General features: G+C 58.3%; 1 protein-coding gene and 1 long non-coding RNA gene across 3 annotated transcripts in view; one reads left to right on the top strand and one right to left on the bottom strand.

The window, feature by feature from the left end:
- Window positions 1–17,052, bottom strand: part of IGSF21 (immunoglobin superfamily member 21) — a 229,636-nt gene that overhangs the window by 71,424 nt on the left and 141,160 nt on the right. For both annotated transcript variants that reach the window (XM_027060264.2, XM_053207990.1), the window contains exon 3: window positions 3,200–3,321. In XM_027060264.2, coding sequence (XP_026916065.1) covers window positions 3,200–3,321 — 122 coding nt within the window. The remainder of the gene's footprint in view (window positions 1–3,199; window positions 3,322–17,052) is intronic.
- LOC128312738 (uncharacterized) lies at window positions 3,989–6,677 on the top strand. Its single transcript, XR_008292429.1, has 2 exons — window positions 3,989–4,164; window positions 5,257–6,677. It is a non-coding gene; the product is annotated as an uncharacterized LOC128312738 (long non-coding RNA).

The following is a 17,052-nucleotide window of genomic DNA, read 5'->3' as shown; positions in this document are numbered from 1 at the left end:
GAGTCCCTGGGGCTCCTTCCGCTGCCTGAGAATTGCTCTCTGCCAATTCTTGGTCATCCAGGCTTCCTTCTCCCCCTACTTTTCCCAAAAGCTGAAGAGCAAGCAGCTCAGACAGCTGTGGAGCTGGGACTCTTCTCTAGTTGAAATGCATTAATTTGTAAATATCTTCATTTATATGTAAATGCGGAGTCCCCGCGCCCCTCCGCCAGCCCTAATGGGGCCCTGCAGCCTGGAGACGCAGCCTCCTTCGGCACGGCTGCTCCGGCCTGCCGGCAGCTCTCCGTGATCCGATTAGACTCTTTCCTTCCCATCTGCTTTCGCTTCCCCCAGGCTCCTCGGTGCGCTCCACCTGGGAGGCCACCGCCGGAACCGAGGCTGGGGAAGGAAAGAACACTGGCCACGAGTCAGCACTGCTGTGCGACCTCGGGCAAAAGTCATCTCCCTCTCTGGGCTTCCGTTTCCGTCAGGCGTGAAATGGGCAGGGCAGCAAGGTGTGGGCACAGGATGAGGTGGCTTGGGATCCGATGGGGTCCGTGTCGTTCCAGCAGGGAACCCTGGACCTCGCCGAACTTTGACCCTGTCTGTAAACCAGGGCTAGAGAAAACAGCAAATCTGCCTGCATGTACAGGGTTGTTCGCGGGGATTAGCAGAGATTCAGGGCGTATAAGGCGCCTTTATGAGATGTGAGGAAAGGTGGGGTTTTTTTGTTTTTTTAATGGTGGAAGAAGGAGGGTTTTTTCTGGGCAAGAACAGCAACACGCAGCCATCGCGCAGCGACTGAGGCAGTGCTTTATGTGAATTAACCCGGGGACCCTCCCAAGGCTGGAGCGAGCTTCTTACTGTTGTCATTGCCTTCTAGAGACTGGGGAAACTCAGGCAGAGTCCCCAAGCCCGGGTGACACTAATGCAAGGTGGGCGGAGGGGCAAGGATTGGAAACTCAGGCCGTGGGACAGAACTCTCCCTTAAACCCCACAAGGATTGTACGAAGCAGATCCTACGAAGTCTGTTGACAGGTGAGGAGACTGACACAGAGAGGGGTGAAGGCCCTTGTCCAAGGTCACTCAGTCGGGAGTGGCTGAGCTGTGTTCTGGGAGAGGGTGGGGGGTCAGGGCTGCTCTGGTGGTCCCGGGCTTCCTTCTGGGTGTAGGAATCAGATGGAGGGGGGGTTGGAAATGATGGGACAGGTTGTGGCGGGGGGGGGGGGGGTGGGGTGATGGTAAGCACGTGGGGAGGGCGCAGAGGGGGTGGGGGTCTGGGAAGCGTGGGGGCTGATCTGAATGTGCATTTGTCCCAGCATCATCTGTGGTTCCCAGAATAGTTGTTTTCTTGTCCAAAATGAGTTTTTCATCCGGACTGTAACTGGCTTGTCTAAGGTGTGCCTTAATACCTTAAGGTGCCCCAAATCCTTTTTGGAAGCAGGTCCAGGGGAAATCATAAACGTCAATAAAGGCATCTGTGCGGCCATTTGCCCACCGCCTCCGTGTCCCTTCACGCACACGTGCTCACCAGACCTCCCCCCGCAAGGGCGGGCTGGTTCTCAGCTCCTGGCACAGAGCCCGGAGAGGAGGGGGACCCAGAAAGGTCCCACCTTCCGGCTTACAAAGTGCACAGCAGATGATCACCTGCCAGATTCCCCGTGCCGGGCTGGGTGAGCCCTGGGCAACCTTCCCGTCCCGTTTTCTTATCTTACCCGCGGGGAGACTGAGGCTCAAAGGGACGAGGAGCATACGCAGGGTCACCTAGCCAAGGTGCAGATTTCACTGTGCACCTACTACGTGCCAGCCCTGCACACTGCTGCCTTCTGCCTGGGCACTGGGCAATGCATTTGCTTGTGCTGTGTGGAAAAACATACATACACGTGTGTGTGTGTGTGTGTGTGTGTGTGTGTGCAAGACTATGCCCGTTCAATGCCAGTCTTTAGCTTTTCATCAATGCAGCGGGACTCCCACCCCTCTCGCGGAGCCGTCCGGCTTTGGGGTAGATTTGCTCTGCTACGGCGGGGGGGGGGGGGGGTCGTCGGAACAAGGTGTCCTGCAGGAAGGCGTCTGCTTGAGTGGGTCCTGAAGCCTGGTGAGGAGTTTACCAGGTCGCCAGAGGGAGAGGCACACTGGGAAGTGAGCGTTAAGGGTCCGAGATGTAAAATAGGACCGGGGCCTTTGGAAAGTGCACGAGAAGGGTGTGGGGGCGTGGCACCCACACACCTAGAACACGGCAGCGCATGGGATGGGATCTGCTTCCTTCTGGAAAGAGGGTAGGGGTAGAAATGTTAAGTATCTCTGTCCCCGGGGACTCTTCCTCCCCAACCTGCTGCCGCTTCTGACCTGGGGTCCAGTTGTTTAGGGTCGGTTTTGCTTGCCGGGCAGGGGCCTGTGGGGACTGGGAGAGCGTATTGCACGGGCTTCAGGACCAGGCAGAACTGGCTCACATCCCAGCTCTGTCCTTCCCGGCTGCAGGACTTTGGGGAATGTGGCTCACCCTCTCTAGACCTCAGTGTCTCCACCTGGAAACTGGGTTTGGAAAACCCACTTTGCGGGACTGCTGGGAGGAGCTGGCTGGGGAGGCCGACGTCGAGGGGCACGCGGCAGAGTGGGGACGTGACCCCTTTCCTGCTCTCCCTTCCAGGGCGCGTCCCTCTAGGCGCCGGGTTCCCTTCTGCAGCACAGCCCCCAGCCCTGCCTTCCAAGCCCATGGAAGGTGATCCAGAGAACCAGCAAGAGCATCGCAGGGCAGATAGGAAAGGGCTGGGGAAGTGGCCCCCAGCCCCCGGCCCCCAGCCCCCGGCCTCGACCCCTAGTCCCCGGCCCCTGGCCCCCGGCCCCCAGCCTCAACCCTTAACCCCCAGCCCCCGGCCCCCGGCCTCAATCCTTAGCCCCGGCCCCCGGCCCCCAGCCCCCAGCCCCCAGCCCCTGGCCTCGACCCCTAGTCCCCAGCCCCCAGTCCCCAGACCCCGGGCCCCAGCCCCTGGCCCCCTGCCTCAATCCCTAGCCCGTGGCCCCGGCCCCCAGCTCCCAGCCCCCAGCCTCGACCCCCAGCCTCCAGCCCCCGGCCTCGATCCCCAGCCCCCAGCCCCCGGCCCCCAGCCCCCGGCCTCCAGCCCCCAGCCCCCGTCCCCCAGCCTCAACCCCCAGCCCCCAGCCCCCGGGCCCCTGGCCTCCATCCTTAGCCCCGGCCCCTGGCCCCCGGCCCCCGGCCCCTCACCTCACGGTGGACTGGTACACCAGGTCCTCCCTCTTGCGGTAGTTTTCCATGTACGAGTAGTTGGTGGAGAACATGGCGTCGAAGGTGAAGATCTTTTGCTTGATGGTGCCGCCGTCTGTCACCTACAAGACAGCACAGAGGCAGCTACAGGGGAGCGCTCGGCCGGCCTCGCCCCTTTCCCCCAGACAGAGCGCGGACGGACGCAGGGACACTGGAGATGCAGGGCCAGGACGCCCGGCCCCCGGGGGCCCTGGGCGAGGCCGCCAGGAGACGCGTCACTGCCATCACCGGAACGCTCCCAGGTCATCCCCACTCTGCTGATGTGTAAGCCGAGGCTCTGGAGCAAAGGGACTTCCCAAGGTCCCACGCCGGGAAGGAGCACAGCTGGCTCTCCTCTCTGACAAGAATTTCTGGTACATTCTGTAAGGGGTAGGCACAGAATGGCAGGGGAGCCCAGGCAGCCCCCGTCTGGGGATAGGGTAGTCACAGAGGGCTTCCTAGAGGAAGGGATGTCTAAGTTGCCTTCTGAAGGGAGAACAGGAGACAGGCAGCCTGGCAAAAGGTGGGAGAGCTCTGTAAGCAGAGGAGACAGCAGGAGCAAAGGCCCCGTGGTAGGAAAGAGCAGGTATGCTCAGGGAAAGAGGATTGTGCTCAGCGTGCCCGGTAGGCAAGGGGACTCAATTGTCCCTGCAGGCGACGTGGAGGGGGTCACCTTGGATTCCATTTACAGGTTCCTTCAGGCCGTAGGGTGACGATGGTTGGAGGGGCCTGTCTGGGGGCAGCAGGGGACCTCCGGAGGAGACAAGAAAGCCTATAATGGAAAACAAAGGCTGTTCCGGTGCCCAGCTGCTCGCGGCTGATTGAAAGCCGGACCCAAGCGTCCCGCGCTCCAGCTCGCCGCCGGCCGCATCCTCTCGCCTGCGCTGCCTCCAGCTAATGAAAGTGTTACTCCACAAAGCAGCAAGGTATGTGTTGTCACTGTTTCAATTATTTATCTGTTTACTCGGCTGCGGTTTTCCCTACGGTTTTCCGCCTGCGTCAGCAACTCTATTATAGACCGGGAGCTTGTAGCCTCTCGCTGCTCGGCTGGGCTCCGCGCTAACAGCCTGCGACCAGGGAGGCCTCATGCCTGGGCCTGGAGAAGCGGAATTAACTCCCCGCGGCTCTGCATGCTGGAGGCAGGGGGGGCCGGCTGGGAGGGCTTTCTGCAAGGGGCTGGGCTGGGGGGGGACCCTGGAAGCTGCTTGGATCTGTAGCCTTCCTGGGAGCCCCGGCCTGGGTGCGGCTGGGCCCCTGTGGGCACATCTGGCTTGGACCACATCTGTCTGGCCCAGGTGGTGTCGTTACTGGCTTAGGGGACACAGGTTCAAGGCAAGCTGGCTAGCATTTATGGAGCGCCAGCTGTGTGCCAGGCACGGGTCACATCAGTGCGTGTCGCCCCCACTCCCGCCACGGTCTGCAAGCTCATGAGGAGTCAGGAGGCCCCTGACAGTCCCGGGACCCCCAGGGAGCCCTATAGGCAGGGTCAGAGTGATGATAAGCTTCCGGAACCCGGGGCGCAGGATCAGTGTTGGGACTCCCCTCTGCAGGGTTTCTGCTTACCCCTTGCCAAGCTCAGGTCTCTCTGACTCTCCTCTGGGCTTATCTTCCTTCAGCTCATACTTTTCACTTATTTTCCCCTCTGGGGGCTGTGTGCTCCCCTCTGAGGCTGTGTGCTCCCCGCTGGCCTCTTCCGCAGCACTGGGCCCGGCTTCCCAGAGAGGGATGGCCGAGACTGAAGGACCAGGGAGGAAGAGGAGCCAAGAACCTTCAAACCAGGACCCTCGGTGGCGGTGGGGGGGAGGGCATGATATTGCCCAACCCCCAGGGGACGGTTGGCCACATGTGGAATCATCTTTGGTTGTCACAACCCGGCGGGGGCGCGGGTTTCGTACTGGCATCTAGCGGCAGAGAGCGGGGATGCTGTAACCAGCCCACGATGAGCAGCACGGCCCCAAAGGTGATCTGGCCCCCCCATGAGAAATGTGCTTAAGCCCTTGCTTCCTGCCGGCACACAGGGTCCCTGTGGAGGGAACGGCAGAGACGACAGGTGGCCCGTTTTGCAGATGAAGAAACTGTGGCTTGGAGAGGAAAGGAGATTTAGCCACGGTCCCACGTGGGGCTCCTGGCAGGGCTCTGGCTCCCACGGGGCGGGCCCCCAGGGGCTGAGGACAAACCAGCCCCCCCCCCCCCCCCAGCCCCCACGACCCTCCGCTGTCAGCAGGAGGATGCCCGGAGCCCAGCGGAGGTTTGAGGAATTTTGTCCCGCAGTCATAAAAGTGGAAGGCGTCCTGCCCATTTGACTTGCAGCCTTGCCTCTTCTCTCAGGTACTGCTTTTTATCTCCTCCTAAAATGCGGCCGCCCTTATCGTCCCAATCTCGAAATTCACTCCATTTTTTTTATTATACAAAGGAGAAAAAAATCTGTCGGTAAAACTGTCTCCACAAATTTATTCGCCGGGACTGAGGGTTTTATTACTAGGAAAATACACCTGCACCCCACACGTCCACACATTCCCACACACCCCAGATAAAGCACGGAAGAATTATCTGAGTCGTAAATCACTGTTTCAGGCCGAGGGACAGGGGAGTTTCAAGGACGCACCTAGTTTTCCTTTGGTTTTATTTACATCTTTTTTTTTTTTTTTTTTTTTCCTGGGGCCAAGTCTGGGGCCTTCCTGTCAGCCTAGGAGGAAATAACTGCTTCCCATTAAAGCAGCCTGGGACAGCCAGAGCCCGAGGCTTGTGATGTCCCTTCCCTGGGGCTCAGGGAAGGCTCTGGAAAGGGACTGCCTTGGAATGCACCATCAGGTCCCAGGCCATGGGCCAGTGGCTATTTGCAAGGAGGATATTCTGTGGTTCTTGGTGACAGCAGTCCCTGAGGTGAGGCTGGGTGGGGGGAGAGGGGTTATCACAGGCCATGGGTGGGCAGCAGGTGTGATGAGTGACACCTTCTCTTTAATTCTGGAAACATGTTCCAGGCCTAAGACTTTCAGGCACTGTTCCAGGCCCCGGGGGAGAGGACGAACCACATTTCAGATGTGGCCGCAGTCCGTCTGGTGGGGATACACAGCCCACAAGGACCTGAGACAGCAGAGCCAGGGAAAGTGAGGCTGTGGCAAAGATATTTGCCAACTGTGACCTGACACCCATGGAGGGGCCAAGGATTCTTCTGGGAGGAGGGGTGATCACAGAAGGCTTCCGGGTGGAGGTGGGCCTCTTCAAAGGGTGCTTAGTCCCAGCCTGGTGCTCCCGGCCTGTGGGAGGCTTTCGGGCAAGAAGCAAGGCTGATTTTCTCCACCCGCAGTCAAATTCTTGATTTCTGTTACTAACTTTCTGCGCCTCGCCTCTTCAAGCCTCAGCTTCCTCATCTGTAAAATGGGATAATGCAACCTACCTCTGTCCCTCTCAGGAGGATTAAATGAGATGACATTTGTAACAGCACCTGGTGTGTGGTTATTTTTACGCACGCTAACACTTTTCCGGGTCATCCCTGCTTCTGGGTCCCTTCCCACCATCCAGAGCTAGGGCTGGAAGGCAGAACAGTTCTTACTGGGAAGCCAGAGGGTGTAGAATGTCAGTATGTGACAGAAGGGGGCCCGCCTGGCAAGCACGGACTGGAGACCTGGTGGGCAGGTGGGCGCGTAGAGCTGGGGCCCAGAGACTTGTCCGCACTCATGAGATCAGCCCAGAGAGAAAATGAAGGACGCTCCGAGCAAGCACCTGGAGGCAGGCTGGTCCCTGGGGCTCTGACACGCTCCTCTGGTGGCCATCGTGGCTTGGGACCGTGAGATCATGGCAGGCAGAGGACGGCAAGGCTGGTGGGAGCAGACAAGGTGCTGTCCTGGAAAGCCAAGGCCCAAGCAATGTGTGCGTGTCCCCTCCCTGGAGGATGAAATGCTTGAGTGTTCATTCGCTCCTGCGACAGATTTTCACCGAATCAGTAAATAGGTCCTTGCGTGTGAGCTACTCCTAGAACATAAACCCTACGAGGGCCAGACCTTTATCTGTCCCGTTCGTTGCTCTGTCCCCAGAGCCCGGAACACGGTACTCTCTCAATAAATATTTGCTGGATGAATGAATGAATGGAATTGAGTCCTTACCACGTGCCAGGCACTGGGGTACCACGAAGAACAAGGAGAACACTCCTTGCCCCAGGATGGCCCGCTGTGTCCACACCCCGATCTGACCGCGGCTGACTGGTGGGAGCGGGCTGGTCCAGCCGGGAAGTGGCCTCGGACCGACCACGAGGCAGTGATCCAAGGGGGATCAGCAGGAACCTGAGCTGTGGTTTCTCAGACGTCCACCTGCTACAGGAAAGCATCCTCCTTGTGCAAAGGGCCCACTTGGACCGCAGAGAGGAGGCTGTGCACACACTTCGGCAAAAGAATCCGAGTCCGAACTGGCATGTACCCGGCCTGCCTGTACTGCTCAGAAGGGACGTAGGAAGCAGAGACCCGGGTTCTGCCTCCCACAGGCTGGCCTCTGCACTGCTCCCCTCTCTGGGCCTCAGTTTCCTTAAGTGTTCAACGAGGACATGTGCCGGGTGACTTCTGAGGACCATTGCTACTCTGAATGCCCAAATGCTCTGGTGCTAGAACAGCCCGCCCTGGAGACCACAGCCACTCCTGCTCTAGCCTTGCCCTCCAGGGCTCGGCAGCCGCCCACAGGCCCCGAGGCAGCAGACCCTGTCCCAGGGCGCTGGCCGTCCCCCAAATCCGGCAAATCTGGCTTCAGCTGGGTTGGGTTGATTTTCAAGCGAAGCCACCAAAGCGTGGCAGACGGGCTCAGTCCAGCCCGTCGCACGGCCGGCCGGCTGGGATTTTTCATTTGAGAAACTAATGCCTCCAAGGACACCTCCTCACCCACGTCCCCAGGTGCCATCATCCGGAAGAGAGAAAAAAAAAAAAAGAAAGAAAGAAAGGGGGAAAAACTCACCTCCCCCCCCCTTCTCTTTGTGTTCCACAAAACCAATTACAGGTTGGAAATAGCTGTAATAAACTTGATATCCCACTTATGGGCCAATCCCGCCGCGGCTGGAAAGTGTAATAGTGGCAGAGAGCGAAAACTGCTGGTATATTTTGCCGGAGCTGTTTAAATTGCCTGCCTACATTATCCCGGCTCCTCTCCAGCCGGGAAGGAATTTGCTCTCCTGGAAATGGAGCAGCTAAGGTCTCTGGGGCTGGGCAGCGAGGGGGGGCGGGTGTTGTTGCAAGGAAGGTTTTAATGAACTGATTAGACGTGGAAGACGGACGGCGCCTGGGCTCTCGAGATGGGCGACCCGGGTTCGAATCCCAGCCCAGGCAGCTTCCAGGCAGAGCCCTTGGTGTCCAACGGGCAAGGGCCATGCCAGCCCCGGAAGGCTCTTGTTGGGGGGAAAGGGGCATTTAGTCGGACAGCGCAGGTGGGCGCACTGCCGCGCCCACCCTGAGCCTCCTCGGGTCTCAGGTCTGCCGTGGTCGCTGTCCCTGCCTGGCTCTGAGCCTCAGTTTCCTCATCTGTAAAACGAAAGAAAGACGGTAGTTGAACCCATGCCCCAGAGTTGTCAGAAGTACTCAAAGAAAGGGAAGAATAGATGTGAATTTATTGCTCTGTTCCTCGTACTGTGACAGGCGATGAGCATTCTAGAAACTTCTGCCGTGAAGCCACGACTGAGAAGCCCCTTCCCGCCTCACGCAGCCCCACGTGCAAAGAGGACAGCAGACCCACAAGCGTTCCTAACGGGCTTACTTTAGATCGAGCCAGCCCCAGAGCAGGGCTCAAGCCGTCGCGCTTTCCTTTATCGACCGAGCTCTTCTGTGAGCCGCGCCTGATTCGGGAGCACAGCTGGGAACACAGCCCGCCCAACGGTGAAGAGACGCAACTGCCTCACTTACATTTCTGCGGCGGGTGTTTTCTAACCCCTGCACCAGCAGAAGGCGAGCTCAGGAGGCTGGGGTTTCATCATCTCGTTCGGTGCTGTTCCCCAGCTCCCAGAGCAGAGTCTGGTGCAGAGCAGACTCTCGGTCCATATGTTTCTAGAAACGAACACCGTGTTTGCGGGCGCGGAAATGGGGTCCAGGGAAGGGCTGCCACTCGCCCAGGCTCCCCAGCCGGTAAGCGGACGAGCGCAGATTCAAACCCGGGTCTGGTTCCAAGGTCCAGATAGGAAGTGATCCAGGAGCGGGGTTGGATGAAGTATTGGGCAGGGGACATGGAAGGCAGGGGGCATCTAGACAGAGGGTAAGTTGGGCAGGGGCGCAGGGCAAGAGGCCATCTGCTCAGGGAGGAGGGAGAAAAAGAAGGCAAGAGGCAGAGGGGCCAGTGAGGCAGCCTCCCCACGGCCTGCTGCGGAGGGCAGGGGCACAGGGCTCCTGGCTTCTTGGTTGCCATGCTGACTGGGGTCGGTCTTCTTCCCCTTGATGACCCCTGCCCACCTGCTCTCCACCGTGGGTCTGCTCTTGAAGCTCCTGGGCCTGAGAGCCGGGCCAGAGCCACCCCAGGGAGGGCCTGGGGGAGGAAAATGCTGGATTCCCAAGGACAGAAGTGGGGGGGGGGACATCCTCGAGCCAGGCGCCACCTACCTCCCCGGATGGCCTGATTCCACCCCTGCTCTGTCTCCCTGGTGAGTCCAGGCTTCCGGCAGGGCCGGGCTCGGGGTAATTGGCTTCCCCCGTGTGTGGGTGGCAGATCCGGTTTTGACAGAGACAGCTGGTGTCATAAATTGCTCTGTCTCATCTGGTTACTGTGGGATGGCAGACAGCAGCTCAGGGATGGGGAGTGGGGCGGGCCGAGGGCCCGGGGGGCTGGTGAGAATGGCAGGCAGGAGCGCGGCTGCTGGCTTCGTGGGCTCCACACTCGTGGGCAGGTGCTCGTGCAAGCGTGAGGACGTGTGTGTGCCACTGGCGTGAGCCCAGGGCCAGGTCATGAGGGTGAGCCCCGGTGCAAACGAGGAAACCTGTGGTTTGGGGGTGGGGGTGCGTGTGCGTGTTGGCAGGGCTGAGTGTGCAAATCTGTGCGCTCTGGGGCTGCATGTAAGGACGGGCGCGTGTGCGGGCATGTGCGTGTGCGTCCTGTGTGCGCAAATGCGAGGGTCTGTGGGTGTGCAAGAGTGACTGTGTGTGTGCGCGTTCAGGGTTGTGTGTGTCGGTCTGTGGGTTCATGGAGTGTGTGCACTTGCGTGTGCACGAATGATGCCTGCACCCACAGCGTGAGAGTTTATACACCCTGTTCCCTGCCCTGGGCCATGGGGATAGGGGATGTCGGCTAGGGTGTGCGTGTGCGGCCTGTCCCTTTCTTTCTTTGTTTCTTTTTTTAAAATTTTTAATGTTTATTTTTAAGAGAGAGAGAGAGGGAGACCCAGAATCCGAAGCGGGCTCCAGGCTCCGAGCTGTCAGCACAGAGCCCGACGCGGGGCTCGAACTCATGGACGGTGAGATCACCACCTGAGACGGGAAGTTGGACGCTTCGCCGACTGAGCCACCCAGGCACCCCCGGCCCGTATGCTTCTGAGAAATGCCAGCCTGGGAGGCACCATCACGCCAGCCCGGGCCCTGGGCAATCTCCCAGCCCCGCCAGTCAGATGCAAAACCATAGGTCAGGGCCCAACCACCTGAGCCCTTCAGACTCCACCAGGCACGGGCTGCTCTCAGACCTCCTTCCTCTTCTCCTGTGTACCCCCAAACCCACACTGTGGGGCTAGTGGCCAAGAAGCTGGGGAGACCGGGAGGACGCATACAGATGCACAAAGATGCTCAAACTTCTGCGCACAGCAGAATCACCTGGCCAGGTGGGAGGAGGGTTTTAAAAATGTCAATTTCCTTGAAAGCCCACCCCAGAGGTTCAAATTCAGTGAGTCCTGGGCGGGACCTGGGTTTTGCATTTTTTTAACAAGCCCCATTGGGTCGGTTGGATGCAGGGGTTGGGGACCACAAGAGGGAGACTCTGCCCTAAGCCCCTGGCACCCCCCCCCGGCCCCCAAATAGGGCCTCTCTGCAGCTTTCCCAGGTGGCTGTCAACTACCAGACCCTGGATGTCCTGGGAGGCCCTGGCAGCAGGAGGGACCCTTGACTGCCCCTCTAGACCCTTTCTCTACAGAAGGCTAACCTGAGGTCCAACCAGGAGAGGGACATGCCCAGGGTCACACAGGGAGGAGGTGGCAGGGCCAGGGCAGGGGGAACCAGGTCCTTGGCTTTGAAGAACCCCCTCTTAGCCCTGCACACCTCTGTTGCTCGCAATCCAGACCCCAGAAACCACGCGTCCCCACTGAGTGCCGTATAGCTGTGGCACCGGGGACATTCTTGTCAATCGGGGTGTCGTATCCTGCTCCCTGCCTCCTGACGATGAGCCCCAGCATTGGAGATGGCGTTGGGACGGAGGAGGGAGGAGGGATTGTCCCATCTCTCTCTCCCCGAAGGTCACTCCTCACTTCCTGCCATTAGCGTTCATTCCTCCAGCTCAAGTGACCTCAGCTTCTCATTGGTCTATTTCCTTGTTGGTTCATTCAGCGCTTCGTGGGGGCCGGGCCTGTGGCTAGATCGTGGCATCAGACAGGGTCCTGGTCCTCAAGAGCTCACAGAAAGGGCGGGGCAGGGGCATCGCAGAGAGAAACACAGGCAACCTGTGCTCACCCGGCCTCGGCCACAGCAGCCTGGAGCGCAGGGGAGGGCTCAGGGCGGGCCCCGCACAAGAGGGCACGCTGAGCGGTGCCTTGGAGGACGGGGAGAGTCTGCGGGCCAGACGAGAGGCGGAACAGTCTAGCCCTGGAGACGGCCAGGCAAAGGCACCAGAGCAGACAAGAGTGACCGAGGATGCGACCTGGGACCCGTGGGGTGCGGTGGGGGTGCAGGGACTCGGAGCCTGGTGGGGGTGGGGGCGGAAGCAGGACTGTGGAGGGTCGTGCTTCACACAGACGGAATCTGGGTTCGGCAGTCGAGCCCCTCGGTCTGAATCTCATCCAAGTCATTTCACGTCTCCCTGCCTCAGTTTTCTCTTTATAAAATGAGGATAAACAGTAGCGCCACCCTGTTGGTGGCTGGAGGACGAACTGACGTCTCCGGGTCAAGTGCTTGAAGAGTGGCTAACGTACGGTAAACGGTATAATTGCGCGTTAGCTTATCAGTGGCAAAATGCTTAGCACGGTATATTGTACATAGTAGATCTTGTTTTTGCTATGATTTCGTGGGAGGGAGACAGGGAGCCACTGAAGGCTTCAGGCAGGGGAGGGAAAGTTCCCATCAGGGTCAGAAAGCGCCTCTGGCTGCAGGGTGGACGACAGATCCAGGGGCCAGCGGGTCTGGACTTTGGGAAGAGGCCTTGAGCGCGAAGAGAAGCGACCATTTCCCCCCAGGCCCCTTTTCAGGGTTACAATTAGGCTTTCGGGTCCCACAAGCCAGTGGGGCCGGCGTGTCCTGTCTGACTCCGGTGTCTGTGTATCTGTGTGGGAGGCTGTGGCCCCCCCCCCCCGCCTGTGACACCCCTGTGATGTCCCCCAGGGGCCACGCTCGGCACTCGGTGCTCCCACCACCCCCGGGGCTGCCCGTCAGCGAGCGCACCTGTGGGCTGACTGTGGGGACAGATGCCAGCTCGTGGTCGTCTGGCTGACCACGGCAGTCAGGAGGGCCGCCAGCCCTCAGGGAGGGGCCCCGCCGTGCCAATCCGGCCTGTGTCAGCACCATCAGCTGCCCGCGGACCGTGGACGTGGCCCATCCGCTGCCTGTGCCAGCCTGCCCACCTGCTAAACAAGGGCGGAGTGTGCCAGTGAATATTGCTAGGCTGGCGAATCCTGCCCAAATGCCATTCACGTGTGGCCTTGCGGGCAGCCCAGGCCCGGTGGACCCTGTCCTTCCGTCCGTCTGCAGTGGCCCCGTCAGCCCCAGCAGCCTGCTAGAGAGAAAGAGCACTGAGCGGGGAGCCAGGAGGCCTGGACCCCGTCCCTGCTCAGCCACTCACGGGCAGTGGATGCTGGGAAATTTGCATTCTGTCTCCGAGCCTCAGGTTCCCCATCTGTTAAATGGGGTGGAGAATGGCTGATCTCTAAGCTCGCTTCCCGGTATTCCGTGCAGGTGGGGCTGGCAGTGGGCAAACGTGGGTGGCAGAATCCTGCACTTGAGTGGTCACACCACAGCCGATCCAGTGGTGTTCATTTATTCCTTCCTTCAGTAAAGACTCGCCGTGTCCCCGCTATTGCCGGAGGCTGTTTTAGGTGTAGGGGATAAAGCCGAGAACGACACCAAGTCCCTCTTCTGCTGGAATCCACACTCCAGTAGGAGGAGACGGATAACAAAACAAATGAAGGGAGATCGAAGACATGTATCAGATTGGGATATGTGTCGTGCAGACAATGCAAGGGAGAGTGACGGGTGGAAGGAGTGGGGGCCACGGCAGATTAGGTCGCTGGGGCGGCCCGTTTCAGGAGGCCACATTTCTGCTGCCACTGCAATGAGGAGGCAGGGTCAGTCTTGCTTCCCACCTGCTCCCTGTGAAGTCCTGTTTGTTCAAGCTTCTGGCTTCTCATTTAATCCCTACGACACCCCTCTGGGCAGTGCTGCCCGCATTTTACAGATGGAGGTACAGGTCTCAGAGAGGTGAATGGATTCGCTGGCGTGCCCTCAGTCCAGACCCAGCCCGGCAACTACAACTCTCGTTTTAGTGCGTCTTCACAACTGATTTTCGCTTTCCTGAAGACCAGTCTTTTTTTTTTTTTAAGTTTATTTATTTATTTGGAGAGATAGAGAGTGCGAGCGTGTGTGCGTGTGTGCATGCAAGTTGGGGAGGGGCAGAGAGAGAGGGAGAGAGAGAGCATCCCAAGCAGGCTCCGCACTGTGGGCGTAGAGCCCGACGTGGGGCTCGATCCCGCAAACTGTGAGGTCACAACCTGAGCCGCGACCAAGAGTCGGATGCTTAACTGATTGAGCCACCCGGGCTCCCTCAAAGCCAGTCTTAATGTTTGCGAAAGGCTGAGTGACCTTATACAGATCGCTGGTGTCCCACTCCCTGGCTTGGTCCTAGGGCTTCATGTCTTATCCCCTCCAGTGTTGGATCGTGAACATTTTCAAACATACAGAGGAGCATAAAGAATTTCAAAACCAACAGCCATACACCTGCTACCTAGCTTCCACAAGGGCCGTCTGGCCACACCAGTTCATCACACGCTGCTCCTTCTCCTCCTCCCTCCCCATCCACCTGCCTGTGTTCCTGCCGGGCATCCGAACGTCACGGACATCAGTGCTCTCTACCCCTAAGTGCTTCAGCACACACATCGTTACGAGTTCAACGTTTACTTACGGTTCTCTTTGGAGGTTTCGAACTTGCGTGCAACAAAACGCACAAATCTCAATGATAAGCGGCATACATCTAGGTAACGCAAACCCCTCTCACGATGTTGAACGCCACCATCATTCCAGAAAGTTCCTTCTTCCCCTGCCCCGTCAGTCCTCTCCCCTAGAGCGCGACCGTGATTCCGAGATTTCTCACCCCATTTATCCCTGTTCTAGTATTTCATAGAATGGGATTATGGCATGTGGTTTTTAGCGAAAGCTCTTGGTTCCCGGCATATTTCTGAGATCGAATCATGTTACTGCGTGCACTCATAGTCCGTTCCTTTTTCCTTGTTTTAAATTTTTTTAATGTTTATTTTTGAGAGAGAGAGAGAGAGAGAGTGTGACTGGGAAGGGGCAGAAGGAGGGAGACACAGAATCCGAAGTGGGCTCCAGGCTCGAGCTCACAAACCGCGAGATCGTGACCTGAGCCGAAATAAGATGCTTAACTGACTGAGCCACCCAGGCGCCCCACAGTCCGTTCCTTTTTATCACAAGTAGTATTCCGCTGGAAGAAGACACCCCCATTTGTGGTCTCTTGTCAGCATGCTTACAGCATCCGCATTTGCGGCTTTTTAATGGACCTATGCGTTTATTTCACTTGCTACTGCTTTGCTGGCCAAAGGGTCAATTTGATTCAACAAGCATTGCCTGAGAACCTACTATGTGTTAGCCCCCCCGCTCCCCTCCCCGAGAACCTACTAAGTGTCAGTGACCCCAGCCTGGGCAGGGGTCTTGGGCTCTGAAAGCTCTAAGCAGGCACAGAACGTCAGGATGAACGGGACCCAGTGCAACAAAGACCCTGGAAGGTGCTTCCTCTTGGCCCAAAACGCAACCGGAAGCCGGCGGGCAAGGAAGCCTAGTGATGCCACTGGTCCTTTGTGCCTCTGGGCACAAAGAAGGATGGAAAAAGATGAGATGAGTCCGGGAAGATGTCCACAGAGGGACAGATGGCATGGATGTCAGTCTAGGGATCCAGCAGGCTGAGCCTGAGTGGCTGCCTCGCTTGGGGGTTTCCATGAGATGCTGCACCTTATCTGGCTGTCTCCCAGCCGGGTAGAGCAGGGTCCCTGTCCCCTCCGCTCCCCTCATTGGACGGCTGCTGATGAGCACACGGATAACAGCACTGTCAGAGAGATTCCCATAGACTGTCACGTTTCTTCTCAGGGCTGCCTCATGTCTGATCACCGAGCTGCACCCAGCGGAAAGACGGGGCTGGGCCCTTCCCCGCTTTTGCATCAGAGCTGGGCCCTGTGAGGTGGGGAGGCAGGGGAGCTGAGGAAGGAAGGCTGGCTCTCCACTCCCTTGGCTTGGGGCTTGGAGACTCTGAGCCCCAAAGCAGAGCCCTGGGTGGACATTTCTCCCCATAACCGCTCCCAGGATAGTCTTCCGGTTTTCCATGGGAGAGGCTGCCCACCGTGGGGTCAGCCCCACCGTGTGCCGTCCGTGTGCTCACACAGGGCCCTGTCTTAGACGGCCTCGTGCTCGGTTTAATGCTCTGCTGTTGCCTCCTGGAAATTTGAAATTTGTAACCATTTTTGAGGGAAGGACCCCACATCTTCCTTTCGTACCGGGCCATGCCAATGAGGTAGTCAAGCCCATGTCCAAGCGAGCAAGAGTCTTCTGGGCCTTCCCTTGGCCCGATTCCTTACACTAGACCAGGACTCCGCAAATCTTCCATACTTGTAGATATTCTAGAATTTTCAGGCTATACAGTCTCCGTCACAACCAATCAACTCTGCAGTTACAGCAGGAAAGCAGCCACAGGCCATCTATAAACAGATGAACGGCCGTGGCTACGTTCCAACGAAACCTTATATGTAAAAACAGAGAGATGACGGGCTGGATTTGGCCCGTAGGTCATCGGTAGCCAAGCCCTGGTCTAGATTGCGAGCCTCTCCTCTCCTTGTCTGCCTGTCTGATTCTGGCTCATTCTTTATGACTCCACTCAACAGCTTTGCCTGAGGTCTTCGGGGATTATTCAGCAATCCCTCCCACCCCTACCACCACCAGCACCTGTACATATCTATTTACTGAGCCTGAGCTAAGAAACAAGCTCTGTGCGCAGCACAGGGGCCATCGTAGTGAGCAAGGAAGCATAGCCTCAGCCTTCACGGAGCTTTGTGGTACACGCCTGGGGAGTCCTGCTGAAGGGCGGGGCTGGGACCAATTTGTTCAATACCGTGTATCTCCAATCTTAGCATAATAATGTGTTGGCAACATGAGTGAACCGATACCCAAATGCATAGCCAAATGCTCACAATTCTTTCCTTTGAGTTGGACCACTTGAGCCCCTGGATCATCTCTGAGATGGACCTAGTTGATGTCTTTACCAGAGAGGTTGAGCAGCTTGCCCCACGATACACAGCAGCAGGCTAGCGACAGAGGTGGGATTCAGATCTTAGGTCAGGACCATTTCAACCATCGTCAGGGGCTGGACTTAGGCACTGGTTTCCTAACAGAGCCAGGAGGGCCACACGGGCAGCTATTATCTCCGGTCTCAAGGAAGGACATTCC

The sequence above is a fragment of the Acinonyx jubatus genome, chromosome C1 (genome assembly GCF_027475565.1).
Source record: "Acinonyx jubatus isolate Ajub_Pintada_27869175 chromosome C1, VMU_Ajub_asm_v1.0, whole genome shotgun sequence".
NCBI lineage: Eukaryota > Metazoa > Chordata > Mammalia > Carnivora > Felidae > Acinonyx > Acinonyx jubatus.
The sequence above is the reverse complement of the archived record's forward strand: the minus strand, read 5'-3'. Positions and strand labels throughout refer to the sequence as shown.